Here is a 21,102-nt window from a genome sequence, read left to right on the forward strand (position 1 = left end):
GACCCGAGTCAAGTCATGCGATAAAAGGCTTGTGTCGGGCGTATCAACAACTAACTTAGTACGATGCTGAGGATATTTGCACTGCGTTAGAGGCAGGCTGTTGGGTAGAGCAGAGTGTCAGAAGATGAACTGTCTCTCAACCTCCCAGAGAGAGCGAAGCAGAGAGGCCGGGCGACACATAAACCGAACAAACACACACACTCAAGCAAAGACTATAAATACACTTGGACACCTTAACCTTCCATGTGATTCTTCTTGTCAACAGAAACAACTACACAAATATCAAGGGAGATGATATTGAAAGGAAAAGCAACGAGGGTTCCAACGACTGATTATTTTTATTACCCATTAATTAACGATTAATGGCTTCTTTTGCAGTTGAAAACCCAAAGATGTTGAACAAAACAAACATGAACAAAAAATGTCAAATTCTCACTTCAATGAACCTTGAGCTTGCAAGTGGTTGGCATTTTCGCTTGGGAAATGACTTCATTGGTTTGATTATCAAAGTAGAAGCAGATTAATTTGGTCGGTGGATCTTGACCAAGTTTCCAAATCCAACCTGGATGACCATTCAGTTGCACTTTTACATGTTGGATGTAATGTTTTTCAGAGTTTCAATAAAATGGACTGACATTTATTTATTACTAAGCTCTGGTCAGTCAACTGTTTCTCCAACCAGTAGAAAGAGCTGTGATTGGGCACAGCACCACATGTTATATGAGATCTGAGCAGCAATTCAGAGTTCTCCCATTGGTGGTCTCCTTGGTCTAAATCTAACAATGGAAACATGTTGTCACCCTGGAAGAGCTCACTCTCTTATTCGGATTGGTTTGCCATGACCAAGTTGACCCCACAGATGAAAAAGGGTGTTTTTTTTGTCAGATTGGCGACAATGACATTCATACCATCAAGCATTCCAATACAACAGTACCACATGCCATGGCCTCAACATTTTTACAATAAAATCCATTATCTCCAGCATGTATCGGTGCCTCAGTCCAAATTCTAAAACCCACATTTCTGCTCAATTGTGTTTGACCGGCAAGTAAGACTTTGTTGAAACTTGAAGAACATTTCGAAGGTCGTTCTCATGTTAATTTAATTGGGTTGAAATTAACGTTTTTACAACGGAGGCTGGCAGCTAAACTTTTGACACACAGTTCTCTCTCCCAAGGTAGAACAGCTTGCGTGCTTTTGTAATGCAGCCTCAGGTTGAAAGAAATTCAACCTGTTGAAGGTTTATAGATCAAAATGTGCAAGGAAAGGCTTTTGTGAGGAAAGATGAAACGCTCATTTCAGTCTTGACATTGATGAACTCAGTCTTTACAGCTACTGACTTGCTTTGCTTGTCAATCCATCCTGAACAAAACCATGACGCGACTGATGTCACGGATATATTTTTCTTTGAGCCATCTCTACTAAACTGGTACTGGACAAGTTTTTGCTTTAACTTCTCAATAATCACTTAAGTAAATGTTGATTGCACAATGTAATGGCTTTTGAATAATGACATCGTCAGCTTTAGGTCTGGTTCTCTGTAAACCTCGCTTTCACTTTGCTAGTTTGCAGCCTGGCACCATTTCTATAGGCGTTCTCGTCTCCTTTATAGACTAAAGAATGAAGAATGAATGAAGAAACTCAAGTTTGTCCGGTGTTGTTGGCAGCTGCTTCTCAGGAAAATTGAAACGGTCAAGTTGCCTTTGCCACCAATGATACCAAATGTCAGGAGGGCAGAAGTTGTTTGTTTCTACTTTAAATAACTGTTGTCCCTTAAAAGGAAGAGGGACTAAGGCTTGACTGCAGGGAGCATTTTGTTCGGTTTCTGATGTACAAAGACCCCCACTGCATTGTCACTGAGTGCATTAGAACAAAGATTTTTCATTTTTCTGGGTCAACAGCCTTGTGCCTTCAGCTGTTTAGCATATACAGACCAGAGTACTGTCTAGTTGGTTACACCAATCTGCAAGGTAACAAGTGTTTAAAGTTCTCAAAGAAACATAGTGGATTGGAAGTATGAAGTAGCAGAAAATGGAAAAACCCAAGCAAAGTACCACATAATTCATGAGTACTTGAGTAAATTGTACTAAGTTACATTCCATCACTGGTTATTCTACATATTGTTTTTGTGATGCACAGTGTGTGAGACTGGAGAATGTTTTTTTGCGTGCCAATGTCTTCATGGACTTACTTACTGTTTCAAGTCAAGTAAACCGTGTCTAAAACAAAAGTACTGACCGGATTCTCTCTTTGACCACACTATAACTGATATGACACTTTTGTTATTACAGAGAGAGTATAGTACCGAGGGAACATATTGCTGGGATTGGTGTCAGTTAAAATGTGAATGATTTTATTGAATAAATTTGTCAAGGACCATATTAAAAAGAGCAAGTCTCACAAATAGACGAAATGCTTTTTAGCAGATCTGTCAACTAGCTACTTTCTGTCTGCACTCCCTGTCGGGTAAAAGACAGCGTATAAAATTTGTGGACTTCACTATCAATCTGTAATTGACCGAAGGTGTGCTAGCTGTGGCTGGTTGAGTTTTTAGCAAGTTCACAGGCTCAGGCAGATAATAGGTTGCCTCCTAGGTGCCAGGTTGACTAATCCCCTGGACCATATGTCAGCGGCTTGTGAAGCCCAGAGCCAGTGCAGCAACAGGACAGAGCTATGCAGGACAGGGAAACACAGACTAACTGTGCAGCCACATGTAAGCAGCCATTGGGCTTTTGAATTCTTGGTTGTAGATGTAGAGGATAGGTTAACGTTTGTGTCGGGTTGTGAATCGTCATAGTTATATTTACAGAAGAGCATTGGTTAGTCACTGTACATGAGGAGGTGAAGATAAATCAGGAATTATGTATTTTTACAGCACTAACGATGAGTTAAATTCAGTTTTGAGGGAGGAGGCTGTGGACCATCATGGTGCCAGTGTGATACAGAGCCGAAGGTACAAGCCAGCTGCTGCCTCATCACAACGACACTAAGTGAAACCTGCTCTCATTCCAGGAGACAGCAGCGGCCTCAGGGAGGAGGAGGAGGAGGAGGAGGAGGTGGTGGAGGTGGTGGAGGTGGTGGTGGAGGAGGAGGAGGGAAGAACCAACCTCAGCTGATACAACAACAGTCACCGCAACACCAGAGGGATCAAACCCAACAACAATCTCCAAACCAACAGCAGCTGAACTCAACAGAACTGGGAGATAACAGAAACAGTAGTGCTGGTCGGCCACCTCGCCAGTATCAAGGGGGACATGGGCAGCGCCAAGGAGGACCGCCACACCTCGGATATAGCCAGAACCGGCGTTGGCACCACAATCAGAAAGGTCAGGGGCATGGACAGACAAACGCTCCTGGTGATAAAGGAGTAGCCCCCAGAACAACCAAAGACAAAGAGACTGAGAATGTAAGACTGGGTGACGAGCAGATCAGACCACCTCAAGACTTCGGCAGAAGGGGTCCCCATGAATTACCCCCGTATGAGACGACGCCCACTACAAATGCCTCCCCAGATCTGACAGTTAATAAGGAAACTCTCACCCCACCAGGAAGTGGGAAAGCGAGTGAGGGCCGGTCGGACCAGCCCAAAATCAGCTTGCTGCAGTCTTCTAAGGAGAGGCTGAGGAGAAGACTAAAGGACAAGGTACTGAAAAGCTGCTTAGTGCCTGTCAGTCCGTATTAAGGCAATCAGGACTAATGTGAACACACGCTACCATTTAGTCTTACAACACACACACATACACTGTCATTAATGTAAAGGCATATAGACACACACTTTCTTCCACTGCCTCACTTTAGTTCTTTAGCGTTCAGATTGACACAGCGAGCCGGGGGGGTGGGGGCACATGTTCTCACTGAGGAGGCGGAGAAACTAAAGCGGCATTAGCTTAACAGTTTTTGATGTTTTCCACTGTGTGCTCTAAACTGGCGAGTCAGCCAACTGTGTTGCTGCTCTCAGCTTCCTCTTTCTGCAGCTAACTCATTACCACCAGGGATGGGTTGATTTGACAGCACGGGACTCCCCAGCAGGCCGCGAGGCAGGAATTAATAAACATATCCTCCGTGAATCAATGGATCCAGTCTAAGAGCCAGCTTTCGCTTCATTGGGGTGTACTGAACTTGAGCTCATGATATGTTAAATATTTAATTTGCTCCTTAAAAGTTTACTATATCTCAGACTCTGGGTACAAGTAAAAAAACATTGAAACATTGTCATGTGCAAAGTGCCCTTTGTCATGTTGCTGTAGACATAAGCACAGTGTTTCCAAACCAAGGGTACTTGAACGGCGGAGGCTTCTTCTTTTACTTCAAGTGTCAGCAGCACAACTGCAAACTTGACACTTCAAACAAACCAAAACGACTAAAACAATACATAAGTTCAGATAATTAACTGTTCTCGTGCTGGGATTGATAGGATTGCAAAAACCAGCAAGAGCAAGCAAAATTTTGAAAGTATCTAACTGAAAAATCCTGTCCCCTCCCTTCAGGCCTCAACTGGCCACTGTATACATGCATGCTTTTCTAACTAGAGAACTACTACCTTAAAAATAATAAGTCACCCTATGAACTATGAAATATACAGTTTGATTGACTTGTTTCACCTTTATGTGTGTGAAAAATTACCCCACACATTTATTTTTCATTTCTCACTTAAAAAACCCTCCTAAGTAGTACTCAGACCTTTGTTCGACAGTGAATACTGTATTATCACAATTCATGGTATCCCATCCCCCACCATAGGAGGAGGCCCGTGTGGAGGCATCGGGCTCCGGCTCACAGAGCATGGACCGGCTGGTGGACCTCCTCAACAGCATGAGGAGCAACAGCAGCGGCGTTGAACAGCAGCTGGCGTCTTTCATGGAGGAGGCTCAGCTATCAGCGCGGTCGGAGGAAACCCTGTCTCAGGTGGTCAGTGCCATCTACTCCAAGGCTGTGTCAGACAGGAGCTTCGCCGCCACGGCTGCCAAGCTCTGTGACAAGATGGCGCTGTTCATGGTGGAGGGGACCAAGTTCAGATCGCTGCTCCTCAACATGCTACAGGTGAAAGGAGGGGAGGGTATCTTCACTGTTTTCTGCTTTCTTTGTTCAAATTACTCAGACTTCATTAATATCAACACTCTGTTCCTTACTGAATAGATTTGATGGACGGATACTTTAGGCACCAAGCTAATGTAGTTATCTCTTACAAAAACACAGTTTAGATGCAGTTAGATTCCAACCTTGACATATTGGCCAATTCTTAGCTATTTACAGATTGGTTGACAAATACCCTGGTACTGACCTGAGTCCAGAAATGGTATGTGGGATTTACCTGAGGTCACCAAAAGGATAATAAAGTTGTACATTTTCTTGCAAAGAAACTAACTGTAAAGTATATTGTGATATTTCTGCTTGTACTGAAGTAACTGCTTTGTTGCTGTAGACTGGCTGCTGATTGTGCAACAGGCTGCTGTTGTGGTAATGAGCTGGCAGAGCAGCTTCACCATGGTTAAAAGAAAATGACCGCAGTGATATGACTGTCTCTGCTTCTCTCTGTGCAGAGCCGCTGTTCTGAATCTTAGTGGATCTTGTGAGCTTCAGCTTTAAAGAAGAGGAAAAAGTATCTTCTGTAAATAGTTTTATGCGGGTAGATATGTTAATAGATTTCGATGCTTTCTTGTGTGTGTCGGCTCCTTTACAGATTGATCTAACAACATTCGGACTAGTCTGCAAGTAATCTATCAGCAGCAATTGATTTACAATTAAGTCACAATTAGGGGCTGAATATACCGAGACGCCAACAAAACCACTGTTGCCGTACAGCGTGCCTAGTGTGCACTCTCCTCTAGCAGCTGTGACACGTTTTCCTAGTGGCTTTTAAAGGTTGGAATATTTTAAGCACTGGGCATGGAGTCTCACAGCTTATTTCCATTAATGAAGTAGTATGATCACCAGTTGTGCATGCATCCCTGTTCCACAGGTGCACAACGCTTCCCAAAACACACTTTTTCAAGGTGCTTTTAAAGCAGCTACGCCTGAAGTGATGAGTCTGAGTGATCTGGCCCTTGGTCTTGAAATTTTCAGTCAAAAATCAAATACTCATGCAAAAAGGTGAAGTGCACTGTTGTTCCAGCTGCTTTTCTCTGTCTTTTATACACACAATATTGCAAAAAGTATTTGCTCACCTGCCTTGACTCGCATGAACTTAAGTGACATCCCATTCTTAATCCACAGGGTTTAATATGATGTCGGTCCACTCTTTGCAGCTATAACAGCTCCAGCTCTTCTGGGAAGGCCTTTGACAGGTTCAAGAGTGTGTTTATGGGAATTTTTGACCATTCTTCCAGAGGCGCATTTGTGAGGTCACACACTGATGCTGGATGGGAAGGCCTGGCTCTCAGTCTCCACTCTAATTCATCCCAAAGGTTGAGGTCAGGACTCTGTGCAGGCCAGTCAAGTTCATCCACACCAAAATCTCTCATCCATGTCTTTATGGACCTTGCTTTGTGCACTGGTGCACAGTCATGTTGGAACAGGAAGGGGCCATCCCCAAACTGTTCCCACAAAGTTGGGAGCATGGAATTGTCCAACATCTCTTGGTATGCTGAAGCATTCAGAGTTTCTTTCACTGGAACTAAGGGGCCAAGCCCAGCTCCTGAAAAACAACCCCACACCATAATCCCCCTCCACCAAACTTTACACTTGGCACAATGCAGTCAGACAAGTACTGTTCTCCTGGCAACCCCCAAACCCAGATGGAGAAGCGCGATTCGTCACTCCAGAGAACGCGTCTCCACTGCTCTAGAGTCCAGTGGCGGCGTGCTTTACACCACAGCATCCAACGCTTTGCATTGCACGTGTGATGTATGGCTTGGATACAGCTGCTCGGCCATGGAAACCCATTCCATGAAGTTCTCTACACACTAATCTTGAGCTAATCTGAAGGCCACATGAAGTTTGGAGGTCTGTAGCGATTGACTCTGCAAAAAGTTGGCGACCTCTGCGCACTACGTGCCTCAGCATCTGCTGACCTCGCTCCATCATTTTACGTGGCCAACCACTTTGTGGCTGAGTTGCCGTCATTTCCAATCGCTTACACTTTGTGATAAGACCAATGACAGTTGACTGAGGAATATTTAGGAGCAACGAAATTTCACGACTGGACTTGTTGCACAGGTGGCATCCTATCACAGTACCATGCTGGAATTCACTGAGCTCCTGAGCTCCTGAGAGGGACCTATTCTTTTACAAATGTTTGTAGATATAGTCTGCATGCCTAGGTGCTGGCTTTTATACATCTGTGGCCATGGAAGTGATTGGAATACCTGATATATTACCTCAATTATTTGGATGGGTGGGTGAATACTTTTGGTAATATAGTGTATATTGAACATTAAATATCATTGGATGTTGACTGTTAGTAAGTGAGCCTTTGCCAAACCATCATAGATGACCAAGAAAAACAGGAAATCTGGCAACAATGTCCACTGAAGTTCTCTGTATCTTTTAAGTTAAACTTTTCTTTTCATTTTCTTTCTTTTTCCTTTCACTAAAGTCTTCTGCTTTTTTAAAAATCCCTCCCTGTTTAACTTCAACCTAAATGTCCCCAAAAATCCATGAATTACTGTGAACATGATGCCCTCAAACAACCTTCTAAAGCTTGTTTGTGTGTTAGTTTTAACACAACCTTAGTTTTTTATGAGAAAGCACTTTCAGGTGGAAGCCAACTCTGGGTGTGTGTGATGTCGTAGTGATTTCGTACAGTAAATGTCAGCAAGCAGAGCGGCTAATCTAAACACCCAGGGGAGAGAAAGACCCGTTCCGTACCCCCCCCTTCACCCTCCATCCCTCCACTTAATCTGCACAGTTCCAGTCTTGCACACATGATGAAAACATCCTCTCAGCCGTTGTATATTTCACTACCCCTCTCTCCCTCTCCCTCCTTGTCCCTCATGAGCTCTCTATTACTGCGCTCCCCCCAGTCTTATTGCCTCCCCTCACCCTGAACGACACGGGCCAATGCGTCGCTACCTCTCCCTGCACACTTTCCCCCATCGCTCTCTCTTTTTCTAACCATGCTCCTCCCGTTCACCCCTCGCGCCATCCTGAGAGTCTAGGAGAAGGCTTGAAATGTTAAACCACCTGCTGCCTGCCGGTCATGTTCACTTCTGTTTAATTTTCCTTAACTTTACGCTTTTTTTTCCCCCCTTTGTTTTTGTGTATTTCCATTGAAACGCCTTTCCCTTGACATGTTTGTAACTTTATCCTTGACTCAGCAGCATTGAATCCCACTTTAAAATATACCGCATTCCCCCCCCCCCCCCTTTTCACCACTGTGTGGTCCCTCCTCTTCTTTTTATTTTCTCATTTCCCAGCCTGCCAACTCGAGACCCCCTCCCTGTGTCTGACATTTTGGCTTTTTGCTTTAATACATTTTAAAATGTCATAAGTGGGCTCCTGAAGGCTGTCATTACCGATTGTTGCTTCCAGACCCCTGGATCTCAATGTGGGGGCAATTAGTTTGTGACCACGCTGCTTATTAAAAGAGAAGCGTCGGGGTTTGTTGTTGCTTTGATTAGCCAGACTGTTGCATGTGGCCTCGCTAATGCTGTCGGCACCTTTCTCATCATCCTCTTTTATTAAACAAGCTTGTCTTTTCTCCTGCCGTGTTTTGCTATATGTGTTTATGTTGCCATTTTGACACACTGACTTGCTGTTTGAGTGTCAAACGCTGTGGAGATGTCCTTTGAGGTGGAGGAGCTGCGTGTAGTTGTTTGCGAGCGTGCATGGTGTGTTTGTTTTTTGACAGTTGTATATTCTGTGTATGTCCGCATACAAGAAGGCCTTTAGTGTGCGAGCCAGCAAAAATATAAGCTGCTCATGTTTCCATCGCACTTCAGTCCACAGAAACTGGCAGAAAAACTGTGAAGCACCGTGACTGTTGATAAAGTTTCAGTTTAACCTGCAGTATAACATCTTCACAAGTGCACATAAAGCATTAACCCATATTAACCCCCACACTTTCACAGCACTGACGCAGTTCACTACCCCTTCACTTTCAAACCGAATTAACATATTCTCCTCCACTCCTGGCAGATAAAAGAAATTCATGAATTTGTTTAATGTGTTTTTCGGCTGCTTTTTGGCTTTAAGTACCCTAAGCTGCGGGGTTAATATGTGTGCCACCTACAAAAAAAAAACTCCCATCAGAGAGATAGCAGAGATGTTAATGGCGATTACCACCACTGCTGATGAATTTATGAAACACTTAAATATCCTCTCGCCTACCGCCTACGCAGAACTTGTATTACACATTTACAAAAGCTGGACAGACTCTAGTGTTTTAGTGTGTTTTCCTCAATTGTGAGCATCTATTTTTCGTTTTTCCTCCCCGCAGAGGGACTTCGCCCGTCGAGATGAGCTCCAGCAGTCAGACGTGGAGGGGTGGTTAGGTTTCATCACCTTCTTGTGTGAGGTGTTCGGTACCATGAGGAGCAGCTCCGGGGAGCCTTTCAGGGTGCTGGTGTGTCCCATCTACACCTGCCTAAGAGAGGTTTGTATCCACATCTACACCTGTTTCTTTTTTCTTTCTTTAATCAATAAGAAAATGAGTAACTAGAGATGCAACGAGCGCATTTACTTTGATGATAACAATCTGTAGTCTGAACCAATACAGCTCTGTAACAGTTTGTCAGATGTAATGTAGGTGCTGACGTCAAACAAAACTCATTACATCATAACAATGTTGCGTGTTGAAAACTTGTATCTTGAAGTAATCATGTATGTACCGATGTGATCCTACCGTCTCACTGAAGTGATAGACAAGTGATACAGGAGCAGAGTGGCTGAGACAGAGACACCTTTCACCCTATTACAAGACACTTTACCATCAAAATGATTTAGAATCTGTCATTTTACATTATGTTAAGAAATCAACATCGCCCAAGAATATTGCATAGGTGCACCTCCATCAGTAACCAATCAATCCAATCCCATCCATGAGTTCCAGGGAGAGAAAAAAGCGTCCAGTTGCACCAGGCCAGAATTTCCTGTTTTTGGCCAGACCCAGTCTAGACTCCAGACACCACAGCGGGCCTTGGTTAGTGGTGCAACCAGTCAGGACACCGTCAGTTCCAGGAAAATATGTGACCCCAGGTTCAGTTCTCATCAGCTGGTCATGCTCTGTTACACACACTCCAGTGGAGCCACAGCAGACGAGCCACGAAACAGAAGTGGTTAACGACAGATGGGATACTGAAAGGGGAAGCGAGCGAGGGGAGGGGAGAGAGAAGAGGTGAGAGGAAGCAGAGGAGACTGCGGTCAGGTTGACAGTTAGTGCAGAGGAAGTGTACTCGCGGCAGAACAGGTAGAGGAGGGCAGAGGAGGGAGGGGGAGATGACAGAATCTGGGAGTGAAAATTGTTTTTAATGCGTAGTTTGAGAGGTAGAAAAGAAATAATGGCAGGGTTGAGGCAAGGTAGTTTGCCACCCACGTCCACACCTCTGCCGGTCTGGCACTCAGAAACACAACAATCAACTCAACTTAATGCCATCCACGCCCTGTCTGAGTGTATGCCCGGGGCACTATCTCAGCAGAAGGCCCGGCAGCAGTACCCAGGGTGTGGACGTCCAGTGTAACCAGGCAGAAATAAACAAACACACATCCATTTTCCAGCATCAGCAGTGTCACGTGAAGCCTCATGGTGCTTGATGAACACAACACAACTAGGAACAATGTCCAAGCATTTGTAAAATCATGTGTTTGACAGTGTTTCCCACGGGATGTTTGGGTCCCCCAACAGCAAAGTCTGTACATTTTAAAGTTATATTAATCAATTTGGTGCTGAATTAAGATGCTAGATCTATGAAGATCTTGTAAACAATGTAATCATAAACATATTGATTGCATTTAGAGCAGCAACGATTATGTTCATGGTTGAATGATAATCTTGATAAGTCGATCATTTGTCTGCTCTATAAAATGTATGAAATCAGTTGGGCAAAGGTTTTTCCTTCCTTCTGCTTCCTTTTGTTCGTTGGTCTTGCTGCTGTTTCAGCATGTTACTGTGGTTACTTACTGTCGGTTGTTAAGAAACTTTGTGGCGAATGTGATTGAGCCAAGGAACATGTCCATTACAAAGTTTAAATCTGGCAAATCAGAAGTGAATATTTACTCTATACTCTATATTTAGAGTATAAAACATATGTAAATCACATCCTGGACTAGGCTGCATATGTAAGAAGAAGACAATAGATTATTTATTATTACAGAGGGAACGAAGAAAAATATTTATTTTGTAAGGAGAAACACTTTTGTGCAGCCTAATGATTATTGGAAATTAGTTGGCAGATACCAGGGCACTTAAATCAGATCCGGTGCACAAGTTTGATTTGACACAGCTAAAACCGACAGAAATATGCAAACACATTCTTTTCAACAGATTTCTAAAGCTGCGTGTACGCCCGATTCTGTTTTATAAACATCAACCATTGAAGAAAAGGCACAAGTACAAGCTTGATTTCCACTCCCACAATTATCCATCAATGAATGTAGAACCGCCCTTAATCATCTGCTTGCATATCGGTACCTGGCCCATTCCATTCCTCATTAGACTGGTCAATGGGAAGAACGGCAAAGAAGAAAAAGTACAACCGACTGTTCTAATCAGCAAAGTTCTCCAACGGACTCTTACGCACAGCTGAGGATATTTACAGCACCCACACATTTACCTGTTTACCATCATCGCTGCGATATCTCCGTCATTATTATTAAGCGTGAGAAGGATGATCAGTGACTAATCTAAAGAGCTCATAATGAAACCAAACTTTACAAAGTGCAGGATCAAATGAAAACAGCACAGGGAAAAACAGGGAAGTAATGAATCCAGTGTAAAGTAAAACATGGCCCCTGATATCTGTAGGGGAAGAAATTATATAAAATGCTGTTTTATATTTTGGGAGGTAAAAATGCTCATGAAATCTGTAGGATTAAATTTCTATTAAACTGAGCTCACTTTTATATCTGAAAAAGTAGTAACCGAGCCTGACCTGAACCCGACGCAGCTTTACACAGATAATTTGAGCTGAATGAATGTTTCTTTCATTTTCAGCAAATAACAAAATCCTATTGACAGGACACAGAGCCCCAACACAGACAGTAGGTTTATCATTTATTATCACTATTATTTTTACTGAAAGCACCGGTTGGTTGACATGACCAAGCCAGCCTTATATCCAGACATCATTTCTAAGGCTACGTTCACACTGCAGGTCTTAATGCACAATTCCGATTTATTGCTCAAATCCGATTTTTTGTTTGGCTGTTCACATTACCTCTTTAAATGCGGCCTGTCTACGGATTGCTGTGTGAACAGCTCACGCTCCTGAAGTGACCCGCATGCGCAGTTGATCATTGATGACATCACGCCACAGCGGTGTTCTAGGAAGCGAACATGGCAACGGCAACCGGTAACGTGGGACTGTACGGCTTAATGCTAAAAACAGTGTGTGGCGGCAGCCGGCAAATTTGTGAGCGGGTGATATCATGAAGGAGGAAGAGGAGAAAGAAAATTCATATTTTAATGATGGCTCTATGTGGAGCAATAGCGGCAACATCCGTACAGAGGCTCCTGCTCGCCCCCGCCTGTGGCACACTTTTTTTTCAATCAACTTTATTTGTCATTCATTTACAAAACAGTGCAGCGCGGGTCAGAACGATGTCAAAGTAGCATTAAATGCGACCTGGCTGTTCAGATTGCGGTCGCATTAAAAAAAAATCCGATACGTATCCGATTCAGTACCACATTTAAATGTGGCCTGAATCTGATTAGAAAATGTCAGATTTAATGCGACTTGTGCTGTTCACACTGTCAAAAGCAAATCAGATATGGGTCACATATGAGCGAAAAAATCTGATTCAGGTCACTTGTAACTGCAGTGTGAACGGAGCCTAAGTGTGTGTGTGTGTGTGTGTGTGTGTGTCCATGCTTTGGGCCCTCTAAGTGAATAAAACCAGATCTTATTGAAGCGGATGACCTGCACACCCAGAAAGGCCTTCGTCAGTTGCACACTATTTAAATAACAGTGCCTTGGTATCTAAAATCAGCGTTCGCCCTCACAGTCGGAGACAATCAACCCACAGTATATTCAGACAAGGGTACATAAGTATCCTTTAAAAATCTGTCCTTAAATATTCTGAGCATCAAGCCTTTCAGTAAGTGTGTTATATTTTGTATTAAGTTGTATTTATAACCGGCAATGCCAAGCGTTCGATACAGTACAGCGCTGAGGCGACAGAAATAGAGTAATATTATGTATGAAACTATGGGAAGTGCTTGTCCTGATGCCAGACCCGCTGTTGCTATGCAACTATTAGAAACCAAGTTCAAGTTGAAGTAGAAATAATTTTAACTTTGAGCACTCTGTGTCATTAGTATCCTTATGAAACATGTTTTTCTCTCTGCACGTATACACCCTGTCTTTTCTTTTTTAGCCAGCAGTGTGATGACAAGTCTCAACAAATACAAATATACTGGAGTTCAAGTCAAAGTGACGGATAGATGTTGTTTGTTTTTAAAGGATGTTTTTCTGGTCGACTTCATTGAGTCACTCGAGGTGTTGTTCCTTCATTCATTGCTGCACGAGGATCACAGCTGTCCCAGTTTGTGTTGCGTTTTATGGTCCCGATCAAATGTCTTTTGAATGAAAACACTGTAAATGCAAATCAAGGTTTCCCAGTGCAGCCAGCTCTGTCTGTTGATGATGTAACTAACCAGAGATCTGGCTGTTTTCAGCTCCAGCAGAGAGACTGTGTGCGCGTTTTGGTAGTCTCACAGAAACCGTTTCTCCTGAAGGTTGTGGAGCAGCAGAGGAGAGTCGTCTCATTGGAGAACAGAGAGGGGAAAAAAAAAACAGTGCTCGCAGTGCATAGGAGAAGTGATTATAGATGACTATAGATTAGATCGTTTAAAATGCACTGAGCAAAAAAACTCGTAGCTCGGCTCCCCAGAGAACTCATTATGAGCTAATCCTGCTTGTCACATCGCTCTCCGACGCTGGAAATGACGGGACTTGAGTTCCCACATCAAACAACCACACTGCCACCACACCCGTCTGAGCATACTGAGGAGCTGACGTCTGCGCAACTGCTGGGCCTGAGTGATAGGTGGAATACCATTAAGCTTACTGTGTGGAAATAACAGGCCAGCTGGTACTGAATGTGGACCGCAGCATCAGATGGTGGTTTTTCTCTTTCAGATATCAAGATTCAGTTGTTTTTTTCCTTTCTTAAAGCAAGTGTTTAAACATGATTTAGTTTGTGTATGGGGTTCTGTTACAAGTGTTGAAACGGAACTGAGTTTTTTGGCTTGTACGCACGCAGCAGGTTAGTTTGATCCTTTTAGATTTTAATTGGGCAGTAACTGTTTTTTGCTAATTGGATGCGGTGGAAGCAAGTCATGAACACAAAATTGATATCCTTTAAAGTCGATCTGGCAAGCTTGTTAGCAAGAGGTGCTTATTTACACGTCCATCAGTTATGTAAGCGGTATTAATCATTCAATTGGAGTTGTGTTTCTAGCAAACCGATAAGTCCAATAGACCTAATCACTGTCACTTAGGTGGAAAACTACAGAGATATGTGAAATCGACAAACTTGTTTATTTCTGTAGACATGCTCAGGTGTAAGTGTTGGGTTTAAAGATTTATAGTTACACACGGTGGTCCATTCACTCACAGCTAAATCTATGCGAATGCACACAGACAGAAGATGTATTCATATTATTTTCGTCAGAATGGTAAAGCTGTGCGTACGCCAGATTTTGTTGTTTAATTCAGAATCATTGTGAGACCGTTTCATTTCCACTTCAACAATTATCAGTCAATGGATGTAGAAACTCCTTCAAACATGCACCTGAATATTGATATTTGTGCCCGCGCCACCACTCATTAGAACAGGATGAACAGAAAATAAGCAGCACAATTCAGTTTGACCAACTGCGTTCCATCAAGAGGATCTTCAACAGCACAAGAACAACCCTGTTTACACATGTCGTCGGTGGCTATTTATAGAGGCGGCATATGTACCTGGAAACCATCATCGCACAATATCTCAGTCATCGTTAATAAATAAAGCTATAGAGCTAGACTTCACAGTTCTTCACAGTCTTGGGTAACATAAAAAGAGCTTTGACCAATAATTAATGGTTTTAATGTAAAGGTAAAATAGTTTCTAAATGTGATCTCTCAGTTGCATTTTACTGAACACTGTGCAGACTACAAACAAACAACTTCTAACTTATTAGATAAATCAAATCTACTTGATACAACGGTGACATCTCTAGTGACTAATTGCAAGTTTAAACTCAAGCTGTCATTTTCTTTAGTCTGTGTCCCAACAGGTTAATCAGGACTTCAGCTTGACATTAGTTCAAAGGTGATAATTAAGAGAGCATCAGACGTGTATTTTGGATGATTGAGCTGTATAAACTTTAACATTGTGAGAAAGAGACACTTAAATTGTATTTGAGTCCCGCGACCCTCTTTTAGCTTTGTTTTTAGTCTCTACCACCTCTTGGCTGAAGTATCTGGCTTGTTAGCTGCTAAATGCTCCACGATGCTCACCAGCTAAACACACTGAAAACAGCTGATTGACGGCTAAACAGTGAGCTGTAAAACACTCCAAATCTGTGGAGCTCCGGCCAGATGCAGACATAGGTGATACTTACTCTGTAGGTTCGTCACTCTGAGCAACCCCTTTCACATCGTCATTAAATACATTGATATAGAAATTTACATATAAGCCTGTTCAATTCACATGACAGTGACAGATTATGCTTCTAAGCACAGTGAGAATCCTGTGTATTCTCCTCATGATCTCATTAACTTTACCATAACTGTGTGCTCGTACCCAGCATTTATACCTCATTTTGCTGATCGTGCAGCAGATTTAATTAAACATAACTCCAGCAACAATACTCCCTGTTACATCCTTCACCTGCGTCAGGTCATTTAAAGTTTGGAAACAACCTTCGAGCTGGAAAAGGGACTATTCAACCAAAATTCCTCTCTGCTGAAATCTGACGCCACATGCTCACAGTCCAAAATGGTGTCAGTCTGACTCTCTTTGTCGCCATCCCTGCTTTGTTTGAAAGTACCAGTTGTGTGCCCATCTGTGCATGGGGCCAGCGTCGGGGAGAAAAGCCAGCTAGCGTGTTTACCAGCGCCACGGTTTGTTTTTGGCCACGCTGTGTGTGTACAGTGTGTGCGTCTGTGTGTATATGGGGATATACAGCGAGCCTTGATGTGTGATGGTTAGCTAGCTTGCCAGGATGAAAGCCTGCCGTGTTGACTTCCAAGATTTAAAATGTTAATGTAGAAAATATTTACAATCAGGATTTGGTCTTTTTTTCTTTTCTTTTTTTTTCTCCTCCCTTCTCTTGTGAACTGATAAACACACACAAACACTTGCATTTGCTAAATTTCTTCCCAACCCATGTGGCATTTGTCCAAATATATATGTATATATCTATAAGCCTCGCTATGCTGGACTTCTTTGTTTCTACATTTAATTTTCTCGGGATTTGTTTTACTTTGTGCAGCTTTTTGCTTTGCAGTATAGTCACTGTGTCTGCTCTTGTGTCTTTTAGCTGTTGGAGTCCACAGATGTGAAGGAAGACGCCGTCCTCTGCTGCTCCATGGAGGTATGAACCCCCCCATACACACACACACACACACACACACACACACACACACTTAAAGAGCAAATTGTAATATATGCAGGCAGGCAGTCTAATAAATGAACAAAATGTCAAGAAATGAAATACCCTTACTTCTGTCTTCCCAACTAAACTGAAAAATACAGGAATTCAAGTTTCTCTTACTAAACTAAGTACAAGCTTTGCATCATTAACTCATCGTAAAACACACTTCATTCAAACTCGACATAAACTAAATGAAACTCGTTAAAACAGTCTTGGTTTTCTCTCCAACATCACCTCTGATTTGGCTGAAAAAAATTCCTCAATTCACAGAGTGACCCCCAGATTCCACTGGGCATGTTTTAATCGCGTTACAGCCGTTATACGATCACCAAAGCTGACTGCAACTGTTTCAAGACAATACTCGTGGTTCTACTGCCTGCGCCATCGCACGTTTCCTTGAAGCGTTGCTGTGCTCTGCTCTGTATTTGTCTTTCAAAAATGAAACATCAGGATTTACAGCACAACTAATCGGAAATATTAATAGTACGCTTTAAATTGACAAGTTTAAAAGACTTAATAACATAGCCGTCACATGTTTTCAGACCCAGTTCAGTGTCACAAACTCGCTGGCTCCACAGCTAACTGAGCCGCGAGTTAAATAGCTAAGGTTGCTAGCTAAAGTCAGAGATAGCTAGCAAAGAGCAACAGTTGATGCTGCGGCCAATCTATTATATCTATATCTGTGATGCTTGAGTTTTTTAACTCTGTAAGAGCAGGCTGACTAAATTAAATCCAGGCAAACATCTGAACAAATGTGCATAAGAAACAAATTCCAACAACAGAAACCCACAGAGCCCATGTTGTATTCAAATACACAGTGCTCTCCTGCATGTACTGTTTATAACGAATGAAACACACATCTTTGATATTCCAAAGCAGCCTCCTGAGGGTTATGAATAATAAACCGGTGCAGGTGAATTTAAGTAGAATTATGGATTAAATCAGACAGAGTTGGTCAGCTCATTTTGCAGGAGCAGAACACTCACTCCCAACAGAGATAATATGTATTGAAAAAAAAAAAGAAAAGAGACGGAGCAGAGACAGGTGAGCTCTGCTTGGCAAACAGTTCCCAGATGCTCACAAACACAACCACATCCTTTGCTTGTCCTGATTACTTACGAGCAGACACACACACACACACATGCGCGCGCACACACACACACGGCTCCATGGCCAGAGGGTGTGTGAACCTCTGCTGTCTGACAGTATCCACAGTAACAAGGTGCCAGACTTTATGTTTTGCACACACCCCTTCTCTGACCTCCTCCCTCCCTCTCCTCTCCTCTCCTCTAGTTGCAGAGCATGGGGCGTCTCCTAGAAGAGCAGCTCCCAGAGATGATGACGGAGCTCCTGGCGGCCGTCAGGGACAAGATGCTCTGTCCGGCCGAGTCCCAGCTGACCCGCTCTCTCCTCATGGAGGTCATCGAGCTGCACGCTCACCGCTGGAGCCCCCTGGAGGCTCTCACCACACAATATTACAACCGTACCATCCAGAAGCTCACCACCACTGCCTAGGTGCCAGCTGCCCTGCAGGAGGAGAGGAGAGGAGACAAGTTCCCCCCCCCCCCCCCGCGCCCAGAGGAACATTCTCCTCTAGTTTTACCAAAACCTTTAATAATCATGCCTCTCTCTACATAAAAACATGCTTTACATGGTTATTTAACTGTACATTTCGCTATTTTCTCCACTGCCACAAACAAACCAGAAACAGTTGGCTCTGACACTACATGTGGCATTCAAACAATGAAAATCTGACTAGTATTTGAGAAACACTAACGTATATATGGCCAGTAGGGGCGAGCTTGGCCACACAGAGTGTGGGGTGGCCCGCCTGGCGGAGGGATAAAGGAGGGAACAGAAAAGAGTGGGGTCACACAGGGGAGAGGAGGAGAGGGCAGCAGCCTGCCCGTGGGGAATAGAGAGATCCGTACCCAAAGATGAATGGAGGACGGAGGGAGGGAAGGGGGGTCAGGGTAGTCCGTGTCAGTCTCTTCATTGTGTTCATTTGCCCACCATCCTCCCCCTCTTCTGTCTCTCCGTCAGCCCCTGGGGTCTGTGTGGCTGATAAAAGAGAGAGGAGGAGGAGGAGGAGGAGGCGGCAGGGAGCAGACATGATGCTGTCTGTCTAGGCCGTCTGCCCTGCCGGGCCAGGGACCAGGTCAAAGGGCCCTTAGCAGTGGAGCTCCCCAGCTCCCACAGCTCCTCCCTGCCTTTGTTTCCCCCAGCGCCCCCACCACCACACCCCCCAGCAGGAAGCCTTTTTGTGGGGATGAGACAGCGGGCCTGCTGGGCCGGGCTGGACTGAGGATAAGGATCAGGCTGGCTAGAGTAGGGTGGCAGATGGCTGCTTGAGCCCATGTGAGACGACGACACACTCCTAACACACCCCCTCTGGCACCCCGAGCTTGGCCCGATGTCGCCAACAGAAGCACTAGGAATACCGCAGTGGTGGTGGGTGGTGGGTGATGGTGGGTGGAGGGCAGCATTAGAAAAGCATTAAAACTGCTGTCTGATAATTCTTTTGTTTTCGTCCTCCAGGGGAATGTCTCTTCTCCTCTGTTAAGCAGTGCATGTCCATGCTTTGTTAACCACGTCAATGATATTATATTTTTTTTTAATCATTTAGTGTTTTTATTGTTGTCGTTTCATTTTGAAGTCTCGTTTTTATGATAAACTGTATGTCTGAGGTAATAGTAGTAGGCCTTATTGCACAGGTTTGATTTGTTTTGCACTGTTTGGAGATTTGCTTTAGATTTCAAAAGGAGAGAAAAAAAAAGCAGAAGTTTGAAATTGAAGCAGTGCTTGAGGATTAATCTTAAAGATCTCAGTAGTGAGAGATGTGAGTTGAGCGTAGCGAGGGATATTTAGGATGTTTCAATGGACTGGTGGCCTTGTCAATTATCCATTTTATATAGGAGCTCTCTTGTTTGGGGGCCTGTGGCAGCAGAGGACTGAACAGTTGGACTTATTCACATCATTCTGTTGCTGAAGGAAAAACAAACTCAAAAAAAATTTTAAAAAGTGATGTGACAACAAAAAAAACAAGCATGGCACACAGAGAAACTAAACTTCTCCTACTCAAGCCATTCTTTGCCGTGGACATTTTGCAAGTGTTTAATATTGACTGTATTTGATCTTGCTTTGTTTTTGAGGAGAAAAAAAAAAGACGAATATTAACCTGTGTATTTGAAGATGACAATGATGAAATGATTATTGTATGACCTCATTAGCTAGTCATATGTGACCCTTATTCCAGCTAACGTGTGAACTATGATATTGACGTACCAAGCCAATCATGTACCATTTGTAAATGGGCTCTATATATAGTCTGCATACAGTATATTTACAAGTATTTAAACACATTCGAATAGGAACTGGGGAGGGGGGATAGAGCAACACAGTACAAACTGTGGCTGTGCGGCTAGAGGTCGGCCTTCCCATGCATTATCAGGAACTAGCTGGTTGTTTGGGAGTTAATCGCACACATGAATACACATACTTAGTTTCCCATTGGATTTGTGGGCAGTTTTAAGTGTTTTTTTTATATCATTTTCTCTGTCTTGCATCAAGAATAAAGATCCTGTGTGGTAGAGACACAAACCCAGAAGATTAGTTAGAGGAGAAGGGTGATTTTTAAAGCTCACAAATGTTTGTGGAGGCGCAGCCTAATCGTCTGTAACTGTGTGTCTGCTGAAGAAGTGATTTATTGTTTTGTTTTTTTTGTCTTTTTATGTCTAGGTTTCTATTTAAATTATACTTCGCTCATTTATATATATTTTCCCATCTGGTGGGTTTTCAAGACATCTGAAACTGTTGTGATACCTAGCTTGCTGGCAAGTGTGTAAGTGTGGTATTACCGTGTTTTAGTTCATGAGAAGAGAGAAAAAAAAAATCCATCGGTGAGTTTCCATTATGCAAAGAGCGACTCGCTCTCACAGCAGATGGGGGCAGGTGGAGATCTCTCCCCCCCCCCCCCCCCCCCTCCTCGTCTGTGGCACTGGAGCCTCCGCCCCCTCCCCCCACCCTGCGTGCCCTTAGACCCCTCTGCTCGGGTCACATGACTCACTCGACGATTGAATGAGACGCACCTTCATTTGCATACTCTTATGAATTTTGGAAAAAAAAAAAAAAAGAAGAAGCTCCAGGTCGGCGCACAGGCAAGCTGTAGATTGGCAATATCTGTGAGCTCTTGTTTGTTTTTCTAAGCAACTGAAAAATAAAGTAACAGGATAAAAAAAAAAAAAAGATGTGACGTAACAAACTGGTGTGTTTTTTTTTTTTTTCTTCCGTGTGGTGTCATGAAGACATCACAAAAGGAAACGCACAGTTTCCTCTGCCGTAACTAATCTCAGCACCGCAGTAGG

General features: G+C 43.4%; 1 protein-coding gene across 4 annotated transcripts in view; it reads left to right on the forward strand.

Annotated features, from left to right (window-relative positions):
• The window catches only part of ctif (CBP80/20-dependent translation initiation factor), a 58,768-nt gene extending 38,148 nt beyond the window's left edge, over positions 1–20,620 (forward strand). For all 4 annotated transcript variants that reach the window (XM_030435555.1, XM_030435557.1, XM_030435558.1 and 1 more), the window contains 5 exons: positions 3,013–3,643; positions 4,741–5,040; positions 9,377–9,532; positions 16,625–16,678; positions 18,032–20,620. In XM_030435555.1, the coding sequence (XP_030291415.1) occupies positions 3,013–3,643; positions 4,741–5,040; positions 9,377–9,532; positions 16,625–16,678; positions 18,032–18,253 (1,363 nt within the window). In that variant the 3' untranslated portion in view covers positions 18,254–20,620. The remainder of the gene's footprint in view (positions 1–3,012; positions 3,644–4,740; positions 5,041–9,376; positions 9,533–16,624; positions 16,679–18,031) is intronic.
• Positions 20,621–21,102: the final 482 nt, after the last annotated feature.

The sequence above is a fragment of the Sparus aurata genome, chromosome 12 (assembly GCF_900880675.1).
Source record: "Sparus aurata chromosome 12, fSpaAur1.1, whole genome shotgun sequence".
Classification (NCBI taxonomy): Eukaryota; Metazoa; Chordata; class Actinopteri; order Spariformes; family Sparidae; genus Sparus; species Sparus aurata.